This window comes from Copadichromis virginalis, linkage group LG17 (genome assembly GCF_057382275.1).
Source record: "Copadichromis virginalis isolate Kocher_CV1m ecotype Utaka linkage group LG17, C_Virginalis_male_GT1.1, whole genome shotgun sequence".
NCBI lineage: Eukaryota > Metazoa > Chordata > Actinopteri > Cichliformes > Cichlidae > Copadichromis > Copadichromis virginalis.
The window spans coordinates 17,346,742-17,367,530 of record NC_140634.1 but is presented as its reverse complement, the minus strand read 5'-3'; the positions used below and the strand labels follow the sequence as shown (position 1 = coordinate 17,367,530).

At 41.5% G+C, this 20,789-nt stretch overlaps 2 protein-coding genes across 6 annotated transcripts in view; both read left to right on the top strand.

Annotated features, from left to right (window-relative positions):
• The window catches only part of LOC146689240 (filamin-C-like), a 61,461-nt gene extending 53,166 nt beyond the window's left edge, over nucleotides 1-8,295 (top strand). For 3 of the 4 annotated variants that reach the window (XM_085437411.1, XM_085437408.1, XM_085437409.1), the window contains 12 exons: nucleotides 42-245; nucleotides 332-484; nucleotides 748-870; nucleotides 1,006-1,263; nucleotides 2,250-2,519; nucleotides 2,855-2,992; nucleotides 4,458-4,573; nucleotides 5,195-5,327; nucleotides 5,714-5,890; nucleotides 5,971-6,189; nucleotides 6,577-6,783; nucleotides 6,873-8,295. In XM_085437411.1, the coding sequence (XP_085293537.1) occupies nucleotides 42-245; nucleotides 332-484; nucleotides 748-870; nucleotides 1,006-1,263; nucleotides 2,250-2,519; nucleotides 2,855-2,992; nucleotides 4,458-4,573; nucleotides 5,195-5,327; nucleotides 5,714-5,890; nucleotides 5,971-6,189; nucleotides 6,577-6,783; nucleotides 6,873-7,060 (2,186 nt within the window). In that variant the 3' untranslated portion in view covers nucleotides 7,061-8,295. The remainder of the gene's footprint in view (nucleotides 1-41; nucleotides 246-331; nucleotides 485-747; nucleotides 871-1,005; nucleotides 1,264-2,249; nucleotides 2,520-2,854; nucleotides 2,993-4,457; nucleotides 4,574-5,194; nucleotides 5,328-5,713; nucleotides 5,891-5,970; nucleotides 6,190-6,576; nucleotides 6,784-6,872) is intronic. The other variant, XM_085437410.1, reaches the window with a different exon arrangement.
• A 5,979-nt stretch (nucleotides 8,296-14,274) lies between these two features.
• On the top strand, nucleotides 14,275-19,734 carry socs2 (suppressor of cytokine signaling 2). Of its 2 annotated transcripts, none has more exons than XM_085436522.1 (3): nucleotides 14,275-14,721; nucleotides 17,543-17,753; nucleotides 18,706-19,734. In XM_085436522.1, the coding sequence occupies exons 2-3, from the start codon at nucleotides 17,627-17,629 to the stop codon at nucleotides 19,185-19,187; spliced, it is 609 nt and encodes a 202-aa protein (XP_085292648.1). In that variant the 5' UTR covers nucleotides 14,275-14,721; nucleotides 17,543-17,626; the 3' UTR covers nucleotides 19,188-19,734. The 2 variants fall into 2 exon arrangements, with proteins under 2 accessions (XP_085292648.1, XP_085292649.1); XM_085436523.1 differs by having other exon boundaries at nucleotides 14,275-14,770.
• Nucleotides 19,735-20,789: the final 1,055 nt, after the last annotated feature.

Genomic DNA, 20,789 nt, shown 5'->3' with positions numbered 1-20,789 from the left:
AAGAGACTCCACGTTTCTGATGACATGTCTCTTTCCTGCAGGAATATCCTTCACACCAAAGGAAGTTGGTGAACACGTGGTCAGTGTGAAGAAGAACGGGAAACATGTGACCAATAGTCCGTTTAAGATCATGGTGGGTCAGTCGGAGATCGGAGATGCCAGCAAGGTGAAGGTTTACGGTCAGGGGCTGGTGGAGGGACACGTGTTCGAGGTGGCCGAGTTCATTGTGGACACAAGGAATGCAGGCGAGGATTCAACCTTCATCCACACAATCAGAGCGCTGAAGCTCAGGATTTCAGATTCTAACCCTCAATGTCTGTGTTTGTGGCAGGTTATGGAGGTCTGGGTCTGTCCATCGAGGGTCCCAGTAAGGTGGACATCAACTGTGAGGACGTGGAGGACGGGACATGTAAGGTCACCTACTGTCCCACAGAACCAGGAAACTACATCATCAACATCAAGTTCGCCGACCAGCATGTGCCAGGTACGAAAAATTATTCCAAGTTTGATTTGAGGCAAATTAGTTTGTAGAAAGAGAACGTACCACTGCAGATGGTATAAAAGATGAATGCAGATGCCTGAAGTAGTTCTTCACAAGTACAAAACATTTTCCTGTAACTACCATAAAGAGTTAGATAGATCATTGGTTCAGATCTGATGAGCTAGGTGTTGATCTGATGCTCTGGACAAAGCATGAGGGTCTAAGAGTTTCGGCTTTCAGTTGTGATGTGATGTTTGTGTGAACAGGAAGTCCGTTCACGGTGAAGGTGTTTGGTGAAGGTCGGATGAAAGAGAGCATCACCCGGAAACGTCAGGCACCCTCCATTGCCACCGTGGGCAGCACGTGTGACCTCAACCTCAAAATACCAGGTGAGCTGTGATATCTGCCTCCTCCTCATCCTCCTTCTGTCGGCTCCTGCCCTCCCTGCTTCCTTCTCTTCACCTCCTCGTCTTTGTCCACTATTTCCTCCTCCTCCTCCTTCCTGCTTCTCCTCTGGGTCCCAGGAAACTGGTTTCAGATGGTTTCGGCTCAGGACCGTTTGACCCGGACGTTCACCCGCAGCAGCCACACCTACACCCGGACCGAGCGGACGGAGATCAGCAAAACCCGAGCCGGAGAGACCAAGAGGGAGGTGCGGGTGGAGGAGAGCACGCAGGTCGGAGGCGATCCCTTTAGAGACGTATTTGGAGATTTTCTAGGGCGAGAGAGTCTTAGTGGCTTCAGCGGGATGCCGACCGGCAGCCGACAGCCGCTGCAGAACGGTGTGTGTGTGTGTGTGTGTGTGTGTGTGTGTGTGTGTGTGTGTGGTAAGTGAGAGTGGCTGATTTAACAGAGTGTTGTGCTGTAATGGCCTCCCATGCTAACCCTCTAACCTGCTCTGATTCTTCCAGCTCTCTCACTTCTCTTTGTCTGCATTCTGCTGTCAAAATGTCTGGATTAAGGTAGTATTGTTATTCAGTCTGGCCTGATGTGGGCACTGTGCCTAATCTCAGATACAGCAATAAAGAAATGTGTTGGGTTTATAGTTGCAGTAGAAGGAAGGAGCTGCTTACAGGTTCAGCAGTCATATCATTGGTCAGATAAAAAATAAAAATTAAAAAAACCTTAAAAAGGCTCCAACAATACAAATACAGCCCAGAAGTCCAGTTCAGAGACTTCTGGGCCATGTTTGTACTGTTGGAGCCTCTAGTGGACTTTTGAGGAAAAGCAGGTTTTTTTTATAGGTTAATGGTTGCTGTTGTTTTTGTTGACTGAGACGTGGAAGAACTGATTTCTGTTCATCTTTAAGACTATTTTAAAGCAGAAAGACAAAGACAAACATCCATTAAGCATATTAGTAATACGCACTCTCAAGGAAACATTTTAAATTTGTAAAATTATTAAAAGATTGCAGTTCAAGTATTTACAGTATCATCACTATTTCTTATCAAATTCTTCATAAAAATGTATTTTCACTTAAATGTTACTATTGAATGAGATGATTTGTTCAAACTGAACTAACAATTGAAAAAAGAAAAGAGGACCTTGGATTGATTTCTGAGGAGCTCCACACCTAATTTTAGCTACTAAAAATTACAAAATAAACATGCTATAGACCAAAAACCTACAAAATCTAAATCCGTGACATATTAACCAGTGCATGATGCAAGATATTTTTTTTTTTGGTGCATGCTATGTAAAAACTGACTATGAAACATTTGCTGGATGAATCATCTGATCCTCAGTAACATTCTCCTAATCCTGTCAGGTGAGGCAGCTAACCAGGAGATGACGGCTCAGGTGACGAGTCCTGGAGGAAAGACAGAGGACGCAGAGATCATTAAAGGAGAGGAGAGCACCTACAGCGTCCGCTTCATCCCTCAGGAGATGGGACCTCACACTGTCAACGTCAAATACCGGGGCCAGCACGTCCCTGGGAGCCCCTTCCAGTTCACTGTGGGGCCCCTGGGAGAGGGAGGGGCCCACAAGGTCAGAGCAGGAGGCACTGGACTGGACCGCGGAGTGGCAGGAATCCCAGGTGGGCTGTAGGATTTACATTTGTTCCTTATCTCTTCTTCTGTCCTTATGAACCGGTTTCTTTTTGCTTCTTCTGTAACAACTTTGATTTCATTTGAATCTTTGGATGAAGAAGCATGCTGACATGCTCCTACATGTCAGCAAGGTTTGGTCACAGGAAACAAAACATCCATCTGTGATGTGTCAAATGAACTCTTGAAACACCCATGTTCCTAATTTTGTTTCACTGATGATATGTCTGCTATTTCAGTTCAATTTGAAAAATTTTCTTTACAAAAAGCTCCTCTAGTGGCCACCATAGGAACTGCAGCTCTCACAGTTTGTGTTGTTTTGTAGCGGAGTTCAGTATCTGGACCAGAGAGGCTGGTGCTGGAGGTCTCTCTATTGCTGTAGAAGGACCCAGCAAGGCTGAGATAACATTTGAAGACAGGAAAGATGGATCCTGTGGAGTTATTTACGTAGTGCAGGAACCTGGTAAGTCTCAAGAGATATTTGGCTTAAGCCGCTCAGATTTATTTCAGCCAATGAAAGAAGCCTAACCTTTTTCTGTGAGATGTTATCATTTTAATTTTAATACTTTTAATACTCTCTGATAGTTATAATACTCTCTGACAGATTATTGTGGTGTTTATTTGTTTTTTGTTTTGTTTTTATTCCTCTGATTAATTGTATCACTCTTTTCACCATAACAGCAAGACAAATTCCTTATTTGTGTGAAAATTTGACAATAAACATCATTAGGATTCTGTATCTGATGGTAAAGGGTTTGATCTGCATACAAACTTATATTCCACAAGGTTTCTACCTACATAGCAACAAAGGCACAAGCCTGGAATCACTACTTGAATTTTATCATTTCAAATATTCGCCCAGGACCAGTTTAGTTCAAATCCATCCATGTCACAGTATAATTATTGTAATTGTAAAAGTGTAAGCGTGCTCTGCCTCTGGAACGATATATAAAAATAAATTAAGAAAAAAACAGATTAAAGTTAGAACTCATGGTAAATGGGCAACTTTTGAAAAACAAACTTGCAGATTAACAGAAATAAAATTAGAACTTAAAAACAGTATAAGGCTACGTTCACACTGCAGGCGAAAGCGCATCAAATCCGACTTTTTTTTTTTGACCCTATGCGACCCATACCCAATCATGGTATGACAGTGTGAATGGCACAAATCCGATCTGTGTCACTTTCGTATGTGGTACTGAATCCGATACATATCCGATGTTTCAGAAAGCGACTGCTGTTTGAACGGTCAAGTCGCATTAAATCCGTCTTTTACGTCACTGACACAAGACAGACGCCAATTATCAGCGCCGGAGAAGCGCCCGATAAGACATCGCGAACGCTTCCTGGCCATCCAGTGAAACTGCTGGGAAGACAACGTTGGAGAAACGTGAACATTTTATTTATACTGTATAATCTGCAGATTCTGACAGAAATCTGCAACTATCCTTTGAAGCACCGCTCCTCTAAAACAGCAATAATGATAATTATTAGGTTATTTACATTATTATGTAAATAACAAAATAACTTAAAGCAAAAATTGGGAAACGTGAAGTCCGAAGTCTTTATATTAAGGGCTATCAGTCAAACAATACTGTTTGCTCTGGGTCTAAACAGAGCGCGTTGTGTATGACGTCTTCTTTTGCGCATGTGGGCCGCTTTGAGCGTTCACACTAGAGCGCGTTTGCTGTCGCATTTTATTTGTAGTGTGAACGAGCAGACAAAAAAATCGGATTTGATCAAAAAATCGGAATTGAGCATCAAGACCTGCAGTGTGAACGTAGCCTAAATGTTTTTGAAGTTCCTTGTTATAATGTTATATTGTTTTTGTTTTTTTTTATCATTGGATCTGCAAATTGTTGTGATCGTTAAAGTATTAAAGGAGAAAGTGCATATCCTTCCAACAATAATATATTTCTTTTGTTCAGGTGATTATGAGGTCTCCATCAAATTCAATGATGAACATATCCCAGACTCCCCCTTTACCGTCCCCATCGCCTCGCTGTCAGATGACGCTCGCCGCCTCACCATCACCAGCCTGCAGGTGAGGAAAGATCTAAATCTACCAGCTGAACTTACAGAAATGAAACCCTTTGAGAATTATATTTACTGTGGACAGATTTATTTTTAGAGTCTCAATAACTGTGCTGTGTTGAGGATTGTATTTGTGTTCATAGGTGTGTATATTTATCTCTGAATATTTAATCGCTGCCCTCTTTCTTTGTATGCAACACATTTATTCTTGAGATATAACAAATGTGTGTACAAGTAGGGAAAAAAAACAAAGTCACAATATGTTAAATTGTGAAATTAAAAAAAAAATTATGCTGGTAACATTAACAGAAAAAAGGCTATGGAGGATCTCACAAAAAAAGACAGAAATAAAACTAAACTGACACATTTCTATTTTAAAAATAAAAAAACTAAATAGTTTTGATTAAACAATTTATAGTTAAAGCCAAATCTTTAAAACATAGGCATAAATATAAAAACAGGCACTACAAACTTTATTAATCAGACCACCAAAGAAATCTTGTAAAAACACTTAAATGAGTATCTGCAGTACTGAGGAAGCATATTCCATTTGTTTAAAATAACCGAGAACTGCTTGTTGAACACTTTTAATCTCCATGGTCCAAAGCACTGAATCCCTTTTCTTTACCAGGAGATGGGTCTGAAGGTGGGTCAGGAGGCCTCCTTTGCAGTGCAGCTCAATGGAGCAAGAGGGCTAATTGATGCCAAGATCCACACGCCATCAGGAGCCACCGAAGAGTGTTACATCACTGAGCTGGACAGCGGTAAGACCCCATTATAGCTGTTAGTGAAGTGATCTTTAGGACTTTTGAGTACAATTAAAAACCAAACATGGATCCACCACGATTTCCTAACCCAGTCAAAATTACATTTGGAGTTCCACAAGGTTCAAGTCTGGGCCCACGACCTTTTAGTTTTTCAGGTTCAGATCACTTATTTGCTATAAATACAAGACTGTTATTTACTGCTTAACTATTAATTTTAATTTGTAATTTTTCAGAGTGTTTGGAAGTTTAAATCTTTCTTGTATTTAATCTTCATATTAAATACAGGATTATAGAGTCATTCGTATAAGAAACCTCTTTCTCAAAGTCTGTATTTACGGTGGTTATAGAACTGTTTGTAAATCAATGATTTCCTGTTTCTACAGATCAGCATGCTATCAGGTTCATCCCAAAGGAGAATGGAGTTCATTCTATAGACGTTCGTTTTAATGGCAGCCATGTCCCCGGCAGTCCCTTCAAGATCAGAGTAGGAGAACCGGGTCAGGTCGGAGATCCAGGAATGGTGTCTGCGTTTGGGTCAGGTCTGGAGGGAGGAACCACAGGTATATACAAAAAACAAAGTCTTTAACTTTGAAGCCATTTGATGAAAGAGAGTTTTAATGAGCGTTCTCACTTTATTTAGGCATGGCATCAGAGTTTATTGTCAATACTTGTAACGCCGGCTCAGGAGCACTGTCCGTGACAATTGATGGCCCATCAAAGGTTAAGATGGATTGTCAGGAGTCTCCTGAGGGGTATAAGGTTTCCTACACACCTATGGCTCCTGGAAGCTACCTGATCTCCATCAAGTATGGAGGACCCCAGCACATTGTAGGCAGCCCCTTCAAGGCCAAAGTATCAGGTGGGTCAATGACCATTGACCTTTTACTGAGGTCAGTCCGTGAGTTTTCCTGATACTCACGGGTATAGTTTCCTGGGGTTTCCTTGGAAATGAGGATGAAAGTGATTCGGTCTTGTTGTGTACAGTCTGCATGCTGCCTTCAGGCGTAGTGATTCCTGGAAATAAAGCATGATTCATCACTTTCCACTGATTCCTCCAGAGATAAAGAGCACATTCAGTTCTAAATAAAGCTTGTTTGGAACCAATTGTTTTTATGCACTTGTAGGACACCAAGCTCTACATAGCTGGTGATACTGACCATATGACTCCTTTTCCTCCTTTTCAGTAAACCTGAAGGGATGTCCACATACTGTTGGAGAAAGCTGACTCTAACTCTTCTTCTTCCAGGACCTCGTCTGTCAGGTGGCCACAGTTTGCATGAGACGTCGTCTGTTCTTGTGGAGACCGTCAGCAAGTCAGTAGCGATGGGCAGCCCTTTTGCCTCTCTGCCTAAATTTTCCTCAGATGCCAGTAAAGTCATCTCCAGAGGTGCCGGCCTTTCAAAGGCCTTCATTGGTCAGAAGAACACCTTCACAGTCGACTGCAGTAAAGCAGGTGACCATTTCGTCCCTCCTGTCTTTCGTGAAAGTCAAATCTGAGATTTTTCTTCACCACTCACGATATTTCCGTTTTTTTCCTTGCAGGCACAAACATGTTGATGGTCGGTGTCCACGGGCCGAAGACACCCTGCGAGGAAGTGTACGTCAAACACATGGGCAACAGGATGTACAATGTCACGTATACTGTTAAAGAGCAGGGCAGCTACATCCTCATTGTGAAGTGGGGAGACGAGAACGTCCCCGGCAGTCCGTTTCATGTCACAGTCCCTTAAAACTGAACTCTTCACTGTCCAAGACTGGATTAAAATGTGATCTGCATTATCTGGACTAGTTTATTTTCTTGATGACAGATTTTCTGTTAGTATTTCTGAAGATATGCAGCACTCAGAGGTCCAGAGGTGTCTGAGGTCACCATGAAGGGGAGACTGCATACATTTCCATCTTTTTTTGTGTGTCCACTTCTCTGAACTTTTTCATCACACCTCATATTTAGTGAAAAATTCAAGCTGCAAGTTGCTCTTTTGCTCCCACAAACCAAACAATTCAGAAGTTAGCTTAAACAGAAGAAACAGTTTTAACGTCAGTGAGGGGGGAAAAGTGCTTCCGAGTCCTTTATTTCTTATCTCCATCTGTAAAAACAGGAAACTATAAACTTTCTCTAAGAATCCTTATTTCTTACTGATGCTCATCCGATAACCACGAACACTTCAGACCCTTGGACTGTCTGCACTCCAGCCATGGTGACTATCGTCCAAAAATCTGATTGGTCAGTAGATGGTGAACGCTTACCTGCAACAAAACCTGGAGCAACTTTGGTCTGTAGCATCAGTTACCATGGTGACATACCACCTTTATAACCCTGAAAAGACAGAGTTAAACCCAAAGTTAGCTTGATAACTACAGATCCCTAAAAGCATTCATGTTTTCTCATGGATGAGTTTAATGTCTTTCGAAGATATTCTGAGTGAAAAATGGTGTTTAGTTAGCCTCAGCAGGCAAAGTCTCCCCTTCCTCAGCATTCAGTTTCAGGTGAGCGAGAGACTATCTTCCCTCCATGTTGAATCAGATGCACTCAGCAGGTCTCTGTATGTCAGGGTTTGTGCCAGATCGCTCATGTGGCGTAGGCCCAGTTGTGGGATGTGGAATGATCAAGATGAGCTGGGCTGTGACGTTAACAAACTCTTCTGTTTTTATTTATCCTGCAGCATTTTTCTCTCCTTTGATTTTCTTTGACAGAAAATGGTCTTACTGTTGAGAGAAGCAGGTGATGATGGATTTTTTTTTTTTTTTAAACCACAGGAAGGAAGTGAAGTGGCGTTTCCTTTGTGAATGTTGGAAAAACAGTAGCAGATATTAGAGTGACATTTTATAGTGATTTTATATGTATGAGTGAAGCAAAGTTTAAGTGTTTGATATGTTAACCTTCTGTATTGCGACACTGTGCAGGCATAATAAAAGTTTATCTGTGAAATCTCTCATCTCATTTTCATGATGGAGAACAATCTACTGTGCTTTTCCTCTTTCCTGTGTTGTACAATAGACTGCTGTCTGATCTCATTTTCATAAACTCTTGGTATATAATGTCATGCAGAGGGTGTATTCTATTATGATCGTGTCAGACAGAAGTCCACCCACCTGCTGTTCAAACCTTCTGATTGTGAGGGGTAGCCAACCAGAACAAAAGTTGTCCTCCTGGGGGAGGAGTGAAACAGCTTGTTTCGGACAGAAAGACAGATACAGGCCCATTATCTGAGACTCGGGTTACAGCTCCTTCAAATGGAAGCAGATGAAAAGAAATTCATAAAAAAAAAAAAATCTAATTTGTTCCAATTTTATGAAACACCAAAGACAAAAATGGTAAGGACGGGTCCAATACTCTGATTAAATAAACTGGGGCAATGTATTTGAAGTTGCTTGGAGACGATTTCTAGTCATATTAGACATTGTTATTTAAATGGCTGGAAGATGAGCAGTGTGAATATCATGTTCAGGGTTTAAGCACAGAAGCTGCTGAATGTGATCTGAGGGCATCTGTGTGACTGTGGTGCTGCAAAGGACCAGCAGGTGGAAGCAGAAACCAGTAAAAACGGCAAATAGAACCCGAGAAACAGTCTTTGTTTTCAAACAAAGTCTTTATTGTATTTTGTTTTGAGAAAAAAAACACAATACAGACTATATGAACCAAAATAAATACAATACCAGATTATTAAGCATGCAAAGATAGTTAGGAATTATCAACATGTTTTCTCAGTAATATTTAAAAATAAATTATAATTATGTCACATAGGTCAATAATAGCATCACAGTATGTTTTAATAATACCAGCCGCCATGCTTTCAGCAAAGGATATGAATGTTATCAGGTAGCACGGGATTTTCCAATAGATCCTGTTATGGTGTAGCTGATATCTTCAAGATGAACGTGACCCATGACTTCTCTTATCCAGTGGCCAAATCTTGGGGGGAAAGAGTCCTATTTAAAAAGATCCGCCTGGCCAACAGAGAAGAGAAGGTGTTCATATCACTCTCTGTGAAGTTTCCCACTTTGAAATTCCTCCTGGAAAGGCTGAACTTCTCTTAATCTGCTTAATGGATGTCTGTCTTCTTGTTTCTGCTTTAACAAGAAAAAAAAACAACAACAAGAACAGACAATAGTTCTTCCATTATCTTAATCGGGCTGCCCAGCTACTCAACTTCTGAAGGCTGATCACACAGGAAGTGGCGAGTGCTGGTTGAGCGAACAGCCCAACGTTTGTGTTGAACTTGCTGCAGCGCTCTGCTTGTACTACGACAAGTTTTGCACCTGTCAATCTGAGATATAGACGTCATACCTCACCGAGGTCAAAGTTCAAATGAACCTGCCAGGGGCTACCGTCAACTTAGCGGGAAACTGTGCAGCGAAGGTACTTCGTATGCGAGACGCTGAAGAACTAAAGCCTGCAGTTCCTTTGATGTCCAGCAGGGGCGCCAGCAGTGAATCAGTCTCATGCTAAAATGCTCAAAATTACAGCAGAAATAAACATGCTTACAGCATTTTTATATCTCACTGTTCAAATTGGACTGAGGCTTATTTCACATGTGGCTCATATAATCTGTGGATACAGACTGATTACCAAGTTAGTTAGCATTATGACATAGCACTTGTTTCGCTTCTGGAAATAAAAAAAAGACTATAGTAGTAGGTAAAGGGAGCTAAGCTTCAAAATGAGGATGTCGGGTTTGGTAACTAGTGATGTGTGATACCACTGATTTTCTTTCCAATCCGATACCAAGCAATATTCAGGGTGGTATCGACAATACTGATCCGATACCGATACTTTGTACAAAAACTTATTTTTATTTATTGTATCTCAAATTATAGTGTCATAATAATTACAGGACATCAGATTACTTGTTCTTATCACTTAATAATGCAGAGTTCATCATATAGAAATAACAAAACTGAAGTTGTGCTATTTGAACACCTTGCCTGCCTGCAGCACTAAAGGACTCCGTGAGAGACATCTGTCTCGCCCTAGCAGCACCTGTCCCTCTCCTCTTCAGTTCACCTCTGAAGGAAATCTCGGTCCCCGGTTTCTCCGTGGATCAGGTTTCCTCCGAGGCGTGGGCACCTATAAGCAGAGTTTTGTCTTTACCCTATAAGATTCAAAATTATTCAAAGTAACACTCAGGTATGCCGTTCAGCGGGTTAGTTACAGCGCCGGGAGTAGCTTGGGAGAACAAGGAAACACAGACTGCTTCAGGTTGCTTTCCCAAAATCAACTCAAAGGTTTATTCATCAGACAACAGTTTATATAGAGGAAAAAGGTTCGTGTGTCAGCAGATTCTCAGTTCAAACCGGTACAGACCAAATAAGGAAACGTCTTCCTGCCTTGTGAGCAGAGAAGTATCCTTTGTATAGTTTATCAGTTCAGCTACAATTTATGATTATCCCAGCAAAATACACTCCTAGACATAGAATATAGAGTTCTTTCATTAGTGAATTCTGAAACAAACCACCTGGCCTTTAACAAGCTCTTTTCTAGGAGATAAAGAAGGGAGGATGGGAGTAAGGAAGTGATCTCTGTGGTATTTTCGACCTTGGTACCAGCCTGTGATTCTTACACATTAATTCTTGGGTCACAGAGAAAGAGAAAAACAACTAGTAAATGGGCCTTATTGAGTAACAGTTTTCCTGTATAATATCACTATAAAACAATATCCTGTAAATGCTACCATGGTATCAAAATATCACAACAACCTCAACATACACTCGTCATATTCTGTGATATGATTTACTCTGAGGTGTTTGACAAGGTTAGTGATGTTGCCACAACCATACATGCCAACCCTCCCAATTTTTCCGGGAGAATCCCGAATTTCAGTGCCCCTCCCGAAAATCTCCCGGAGCCACCATTCTCCCGAATTTTTCCCGATTTTCCAGCCGGACAACAAAATTGAAAAACCATATCGCAGAATTCATAGCGCGGCCCAGCTTATTCCAGTTTCCAACAATGGCGGCAGCTGCTTAGATTTAATATTACTCTTATTTCGCTTTCTGGGTCGCAAAAAAACTTTTAACATATTTTCATGTGAGAATGTAGCTGTGTAAACTTCAAATATCTGAGCCGATCCAAACATCGTTTTCAAACCCCCGCGGTCTTTTGCTACTCGGGTTAAACATGATATAGTCACTTTGATAACTTAAAAATGTTATTGTTCGGCTTTTTCAGTGTTTTATTTGTTCGTGACTAAATCGGTTTGGCTGAGATTAAAGTTATTAGATTAGATTAAATTAAATGTAACTTTATTAATCCCTCAGGAGGGTTCCTCCGGGGTTTTCACACAGCTGAATAAACGTCAAACAGAAAATAATTAAACAGAAGCGTTTACGTCAGCGCCCGGTTATGTATTAGATAGCAAGGAGCAGACGGCAGTTTCACTCCAGCTCGTGACGTACTACCCGGCTTTCTTTAGACCGGGTCCTCAGGTGGAAGCAGCCTCTGAATTTGGACACTGTTGTAAAGGCTCACCTTTCAGCACATTCACTTCATCAGATGCACTTTCTTCTTCTTCTTCTTTCTTACAGTTATATTGGCGGTTGGCAAACAATTGAAAGGTGCATTACCGCCACCTACTGGCAGATGCACTTCTTGTCCTCACCTTTGATTGGGGGTGGTGCTTGGCCTTAATTGCACTCACCTGTCACTCGTTATATAAGAACTGCACTCACCTACCCCCTCACTCTTTCTTCACTCCCACACGGGCGGCAGCTGAGGTGAGTTTCTCTTTGAGTCTCCTGAGTTCATGTATCATTTTGAGTTACTTAAATCTAGTGATGGGCAGATGAAGCCCCATGAAGCACTGAAGCTTTTCATCCAATTGGTTCACCCCAACGCGAAGCTTCATGAAGCTTCATTTGCTCTAGCAGGACACCTACTGGACGTAAAAATAATAGCTGGCATGAATTTGAAGAGTGTGGCATTTTGCACACAGCCTGTAAATGTCAACAACAAAAGGAGTGTGTAAAACATGTATATTGTAGTGATGGCAGTATACTGTGTATATTTATAGTGGCAGTATGGGAAATGATTATTTGGAAATGCTTGAAATGGAAATGATCATTTACTGTGAGGTGAGGTGTGGTTGGGGTGTGGACAGTGGTTGTGCTTTTGTAACGTTGAGGTATGGACAGCTACACACTGAGGCTTTGAGCCTCAGTCCTGCCTGTTCACATTTTATTCTGTAAAAACTAAATTTTCACTGCTTTTATGACATTTTAGTGGGGAGAACATAGCTAGGATTTAATGATTTAACAAATCTTTTGAATCCTTTGTCCTCCACGATGCTAAATGGCTGTGAGTCCTCAATCACCATGCTGACCAGGTCTTCATCTATTTGAGATTGTTCTCCTGAGGAAAGACAATAAAGATAAAGCACAAATATAAATATCACACACGTAACTTATAACAGTTGTATAATATTGTTATATCATTTAGTAACATTACTGCATGCTATATTATCATTGCATTTGATGGCTCACCTGGTCTTGCTCCACGATCGGTGTCCCCCTTATTCTCATGCAAAGCTCTGTAGTGCCTAAGCATGGATGAGGTGTTGTTGTTATATCCCAGCTCCCTGGCACATAGCAAACACTTCACCTTGTACAAAAGTCAAGACAGCTCAACATAAATTGTATTGCACCATCAGTATCATGAAAATACATCTTCTGTAGAAATACCTTGTTGGGAGGAATAAGATCAAAATGTTCCCACACAGGGCAGGACATCCTCCTCTTCTTAGCTGGCTCCATTCTCTCCTGACTTTCTCTCCTCACTCTCATAAACCTCCAAACGGTCTCCAAACTCTCTCTAACCGCAACTCTCCATCAAACACCCACATTTTTGAATGAAGTCTGAGGGGTTTATATCGCTGTCATATCTCGCGGCAAAGTTCGAACCACTTCATGAACCAGTCACGTGGTACAGCCGGGCAGCGAGGCTTCGGACGTCATCATTTTCAGCTCCTCCTGAAGCAAGCCTCGATACGCGCTTCGCGGAAACGCCCCCTCCATTACTCGACACACGCTCCGAAGCCTCGATACAGAACGTCCCATCACTACTTAAATCATACTTTGTCCCTTTTAGTGATAGCAGTCCATGTGTCTTTCCTTTACCCGTTATCTAATTAAAAAGACAAAACCTGCAAATGATTGATGACTGCTTATTCTCATTCTAATCGGATGAGTCCATGATGATGACTACTTAAACCCTGAAACTTCCTTCCTCCAAAACAGACACCCGGCTGTTTCCCGGCTGGCCAATAATAGCTGTGAGATTTAAAGTATTTTATCCGATAAATAAACCATGTAAAATGTATTCTCCCCCCCCCCCCCCCCCCAGCAGCCCTTTGAATGTCTCCCTAGTATGGCCACAACACCTCACTCTTGGAGCACTTTTTTTGCCACATGTATGGCAAACCACGTCTCAGCTGTTTGTGGAGGTAAAATACTTCTGCACAATTAGGCTCAGCCATTGTTGTGAGTGCGCACACCAAGGGGCTGCCAGACATTTATACAGCCGTATTTCACACATGACTATGAAAGGCGGAAGAGGAAGTAGTTCTTCTGAATGTAGACAATCCGAATGTTATAGTTTCTTCCCACTGTGTTCCTGTTATGAACTACAAATTTACTCTAAATTACTCAAATATCGATATTTTAATGTGAGAATCGATTCTAGAACATAAATGATTGGTATCGGAGGAATCGATATTTCAGGATCGATCCGCACATCACTATTGGTAACTATCATTTATTAAACAGTGTTATATACAGTGACATAGGAGGCGCTAGTTGAGACTAAGAGATGCATCACTGCAACATGGGTGATCTTCACTTTGTTTTCTGTGTGGGCATTAACACCTGGTTTGAGTTTAATGAGAGAGAGCCTGGGAGTGACTCCAGGTGGGTCCTTACAGAGACAGGAGGACCAACAGCCACATACGTCAGTCCACCTTAAATCGTGGCACCACGTGACCGTGTTCCTGGAAAGTTCCTGGAAATGCTGCCTTTGTGTTTATGGTGACATTGGTTCTTAGGCAGCTGCTGGACTCGGTTGTGTCCAGCTCTCTGACGGACGTTCGGACGCTCTATTACCCGCTCGGTACTTTTCGGTCTCTCCGGTAGCTGCCGGTGCGCGGTTGCTCCCCGGGTGGGACTGGGTGTCAGAGAGACGGCAGGGACCTCCGTTTATCTGCACTGTAACCCGCCATTTGTAAATCGGGAAAGACAAGAAAGAAGGAAAACCTCCAGCAGCGGAGCGTTTCTCGGGATTTGGACTAGAAGTGTTACTGGGGACATGTCGGGCCCCCCCCGAGGACACATCGGCGGCAGCGCTGCTGAGCCCGCCGTGACTTTTAGCTAGACAGCAGCTAGCAGGACGTAAAGCAGTCAGGTGCGTGTGCTTGTTTTTATCACCAACATGTCACCAAAACTCAAACCAGGTGGGTAAACACGCACCCAAATAGACAAGTAACACGCCGATAATACGCTCCAGACTGCACAGAGCCTTCTGCACTGACCTGTGCTCCCAAGTTCGATTATTTTACCCAGAATAATGGGAGCCCTTCTACTGCCTGTCGAATTGCGTTCACATTTAGAATAAGCTTCTCGGTGTTCTCATCTGATTAAAACGTAATAATCTAATTTTCCCGCTATTTTTACAGCCCATTCTTCAGTTCGGCACACAATAACTCCCCGTCCAGGTTTTGCTTTAGGAAGGGCTTTTTTTTAAATCATCGTTGAAGAACTGTTCATGTTATACCAAATTCTACTCAAAAAAAAAAAAAAAAAATTAAGGGGTATTTATTATTTAAGGGGTATTTATTATTTAAGGGGTATTTATTATTTTCTTTTTTTTGGGTTGTATGGAAGCCCCAAACGCAATTTCATTGTTCTTGACAATGACAATAAATAAATACTAAATACTAAAATTCTTCCAAATTTATCCCCGTGCCCAAAGCTGTGTAGATTTGAATAAAAACAAGCGGATTTATGTGTCCTGCTTTACACAGCTCTCCTTTCTATTCCGTCCACAAAGTTACATCAGCGTTCAATTTTAATTGTAATAAAATTAATTTTGCACTACTCACTGCTGTTTCGCCAAATAGAATTTAAACTCGAAGCCACTGTAATATTTCTTCATGACCTCGGCGTAAAAAAAAAAAAAAAAAAAAAAAACCCAGAATATTCTTTCCTGACAGCCTGTTCCTCGGTTACACCAAATATTTTTTTATTATTATTATTAGCAGCTATACGTGCAGAATTTTTTTTTTTTTAACAAATTCTATTGTAAAATCGCCTTAATTTGTTTCCGAGGTCAGAGTGCAAAGTCGCTTATAAAAACAGTGATTTTTGCGTCCTTTGTCCTCTGCAGTCAGACATAAAACCTCACAGCAGGTTTTAAACTGTATGCTTAGTTTGCTTTTTCCAAATAGCCCAGTTTTTCCAAATTCAGTTAAAATTCTTGTAATTCTCATTCTTCACGGAAGCCACTGTTGTAGACAACAAGACATCAGAGTGCAGTACTGATTTGTGCACACAGGAACAAGCAGCCTGTATTTATTCCGTTTCTTCTTGTGTTTGCCCTGCTGGCCTGAATACTAAGCAGGTTATTCCACGGGGGGAAATGGAGATCTCTCACCAAATTCTGTGAGAAATTCAGCTGCTTTAAGGCTGCCTGGAATGTAAACATGTGGCCTGTCCCCCAAAGTCCACTTTGAACAAGAACCACCTCACCTGACTGCTTTTTAAGGTGGAAAAATGAATTAATCTAACTTCAGTCTGCTGTTATGTGCTGAAACATTCACATACTTTCTTTGTTTAAACACAAAGCAGTCAAACAGCATTTGTTTCATGATGGACAGACGAGGAACTTAAGGTGTCTCTTTACTCTATTAGTTTAGTTAATAAGATTTCACCTTCCACCTGAGTTAATTTAAAACTGCCACTATATCTGCTGCACAGAATAAAGAAGCTGGTCTCTGAAAGATGTTTGGAGGTTTGTCTTTGCAGAGATAAGTTGCATAAGCACTCAGGAATGTGAGATAACAGAGTTAACCTAACAGAGGACAGGAGTAACACACCGAGCCCTTCAACACATTTCTCATCTGAATGATTTCCACTATTTACTCAAATATAAAAGCATTAAAGGGACTTCGGCAGAGTGCCAGTCTAAAATGTTTTAACTTTTTATTATTGCTTTATTTCTCCCCAGTCTTTAAAACACTTTAATGATAGTTATGGTGAATATTGGTTGGTTTTTTTTTTGGTTTTTTGTTTTTAAAGGCCACACAAAGCAGTTTTAACCAGTGGTCATAAATGTGGACTTTTTTGACTGGAATTTGGTAAGAGGGAAAAAATACTGCTCAGTTAAAGCCATTGAAAATCTTCCTGTAGTGAAGAAATAAACAATACTCTTTGATAGACACTATGTACCTTTTTTTTTTTTTTTTTTTGTTTCACATCATCAGTCTTTTGGCATTTTTGACCTTAAAGTTTCTTCGCTTTTTGTTTTTAGCTGATGTGTGTTTGTGATTATGGTTAAGGTTTAAAGTTGAAATTCCTTTCTTATTGTCTCATATGAACTTAAATTTTTTTTTTAAATAATAACAAAGATCCAGGAAAATGTGATTTTGGCTTTTTTCTTTTTTTTTTTTTTTTTTTTTTTTTTTTTTTTTTTTTTACTAATTTCTCAGTTTGGACAAAAATGCCTCTGCAGAGTTCAGATGTCAGGTTTGTTCAAAAACATTCAGCCTCCTCCCCCCAAAAATCTACAAATCTGACACCCAACAGTTTTAAACTTTCAATCAGTTTGGTCTTAAATCTGCACTTTTTTTGACTGGGGTTTGGTATGAGAGAGACAGTATACCTGTTTGTTTTAGTGCTGAATTTATTTATTTAGAGGTGATGAGTCAATCTCGTGTTTTACAGTCAGCTGATTGATTTAGTGAAACATAAATCTGCCTCTGTCTGATCTGTCTTTATGAGTAATGTCTTAAAGATAAAGCTCCTTTATTTACCGGCTCACTTGAACGTAAAAAACGCTGAAATGTTGAGAAATAAAACTTTCTCTTGTTGAGTTTCTGGTTAAAAATGTTTTCAGACTTCATTCAGGCTCTAAAGTATTTTTGGATCAACTTTTTTTGAGTGGAGCCTGGTGTGCAAGCCTCATGTCAGATTTTTCTTCTTCACTGGTTTTTCTCCTGAACTTCCAGGACTTTGACACTGTGGTGTGAGCAGTTGCGCCCTGTAGACTTTGTCCATGTCTCAGCTGCGGGCCTGAAGGTCGGATTTATCCAATGACTTGCCAGTCCTCAGAGTCCACGGAAACCATCGAGAGTGACAGACGAGCCGACAACAATACCGCCGCTGTGGAATCTGACGAGAGCCGCATTGCCGCTGCCATGAAGGAGCTCAGAAACACGGGTAGGAAAGATTTACGCCTCCACAGTCTCCATCCAGAGGAGAACAGCTGGAAACCAAAGCCCAGCAGGTGGAGTTTCCATCCTCTTGTTTTTTATTTTTTTATTTTGGCAGATTTAGGGGGGGGCACATCCAAAACTAAAAAGGCTCACCTTAGTGCATCAAATAGTCCTGTTCAGGAGGCTGAAAAATCACAAACACAGCAGATTTTTCTTTAAAGCATGATGGTTAACAGCTCCAGAGACGTTGCAGCGAGTCTTCAGGTACCCAGCCGCCACAAATCAGCTGATTGATTTCATTCTCAGCTCATAACATGAGCAGCACTGCCGTCTCTAAAGGTCTCCTTGGCTGGTTTGGGCCGTTTCGCACCACAGCTGCTGCATTCAGTGACAGACAGGGGAACAGTGAAAGGTGTGCACTGTATGTTGTTTCACACACCTGAAAGAATCAGTGTGTGTCTAGGTGGCGCCATTACTTTCCACCAGGCAGATTCACAAAAACATTTTACTGTGAAACAAACGGGAGCTGCTCTTTTGCAGCCATCCTGATTGGTTGGTTAGTTTGGTCATTTTGTGGTTTTAACCTGTTAAGTTCCCATTAATAGCTAGTATAAAGGTGCGGTGAGCAACAGTGACGTCACATGTTGGTTTCTGAAGTCCTGTTTCCAACCAAGACTTTGAGTAATTATTTATTGTTGGAACAGCAAGGGAGACTGGGGGCGTGGTTTCAGATTAAGATATGGTCTCAGCAGGACAGTGGGAGGGGTTGGTGATCTCCAAACACTGACACATACAGACAGCTCGGTCACTGGGTGCTGCCCCTGAGCAGGCTTCCAAAAGTTGGCTAATCAGAACAAACTGAGCTTTTAATGAGACGGGTTAAAACGGGTGGTTTCAGAGAGAGGATGAGCTGGGATAAAGGGTTATTCTGAAGTTCATCTTTTGCTTACTGTCAGGTTGGTACTGGGGCAGTCTGACGGCTAATGAAGCCAAAGAGATCCTGCAGGACACCTCCGAAGGCACCTTCCTGCTGCGGGACAGCTCTCAGAGAGATTACCTCTTCACCATCTCCGCCATGACGTCAGCAGGTCCCACCAACCTGCGGATCGAGTTCAAACACGGCAAGTTCAAGCTGGACTCGGTGGTCCTGGTGAAGCCCAAGCTGAAGCAGTTCAAGAGTGTGGTCCACCTGGTCGAGTACTACGTCCAGCTGTCCAGGAGCAGCGACAAGGCGGCGTCGGCGTCAAATTCTCGGGTCTCTCCGGTGCCGCCTAATGGCACAGTGCAGCTGCTACTCACCAAACCCGTGTACACCTCCACGCCATCCCTGCAGCACCTCTGTCGCATCACCATCAACCAAAGGACACGGCAGGTTCAGGATTTGCCGCTGCCCAACAGACTAAAGGACTACCTGACGGAATACGCCTACAATGTGTAAGGACTGATGTCATCTTACCACTGACTGATCCCATCGTGTGCTGCTCTACAGGGTCACGCAATAAGCTGCAGTGTCGATGTGCTCGGAGTCTGCAGCCAATCACGCTGGAGTCAGAGGGGAAAGGTCTGATGGAAACGCCGTGTCACATGACCCCTCCTGACCACAGCTACCTCTCTGCTCTGTGGTGACTTGACACCTCGTCGTCCCCTCACCTTTACCAGATCATCACTTTTCAGAACATCCATTTTCCCCTGAATCCATATGCTGATTTTTAAAATGGACCAGATAAATCTGAAGTATCTTAAGGTATTAATGTTTACAGTGGTTACTGATGTGGTCACTGATGTTACCATGGTTCTATGAAACGTCATATTACAAATACCATTATTTAAAAAGCTTTGTTATTAATTTTGCTTGTTGACACTTTGAGTGATGCAGAGGGGGAAAGTGGTGCTATCGGGCTGCCCCCAAGTTAATTTTATAAATAAAAACCAGAATATTGTATTTACCTTCATGAAAACAATAAAAATATTTCTTTTAGTTTTCAGGTTTGCTCTGCTGATGAATCACAGATTTGCACAGGTTTGGAAAACATTCCCTTTAAATTACAGCTGCAACTAAAGATTGGTAGTTGACTAATCTGTCAATTTTTCTTCAATTAGTCAACGATTATTTCAGTAACTCTTGTCCCTGTGGGCAAACTTCCTGTTCTAGGCTCCAGGACCTCACCTTCTCTGGTCTGCCCACCTGTGACTGTCACCCTGTTGTCTCATTCCACAGCAAATTCAAATAATTACCCAGGAAACGTGTGAATTTGAAAATAATCAAATGTATCTCTAGCATTACTCAATAGCACGGTCAGAATAAAAGTAAGTCAATAAAATATCAAGGAACATAAATTAAAATGCTACTTTAAACAGAAAAGTGTCCATAAACTCGAATAAAGCTTTGAATTTAAAAAAAAATTATTTTTTTGTTCAGGTTCAAAATAACAAGTTTCCGAAGTTTACAGATGATTCAGTTCATGAATTCACAACTGCAGTAGACATGCTCTGGAGGAAAGCTCACACTTGTCTTTGAGATGTTCCCAGCTGCTGATAAACATGCTGAAGATGCTCTCTGTCATGATTTCAGCAATTTGAGAGGTGCATCAGCCTCTTTTCAGAAATGTACTGGTTTGCTATTGGATTTCAGTCATTGGCTAGCAAAACTGAAATGCTTAGCAAGCATCCTGAGAGGTTTCTAACAGGTAAGCTAAAATAAACATTACTGTACGAACATGAACAAGGTATCAATGTGACGCACTGACTCAGCTCTCAATAACGGACTCATCAGAGCTGATGTAACAGCTCTAGGGTGACAGCGTTTGAAATGCTCATGCACTGCAGTCGTGGAAGGAAAGCTCCGTTTAGCACGGTCTGGTTTAACTGTTTAATTTTTGTAAAATACTTTCTCTTTTTTTTTTTTTTTTTTTTTTTTTTTTTTAAATTTAATCTCCCTTTCAGTTTACTTCTGTCATCCACTTTTGCCGTTCACACAATGTTCTTCTTCGTTAGTAGTGAGTGCAGTCTTGCCAGGTGATAGAGGCGATGCTGCCCCCTT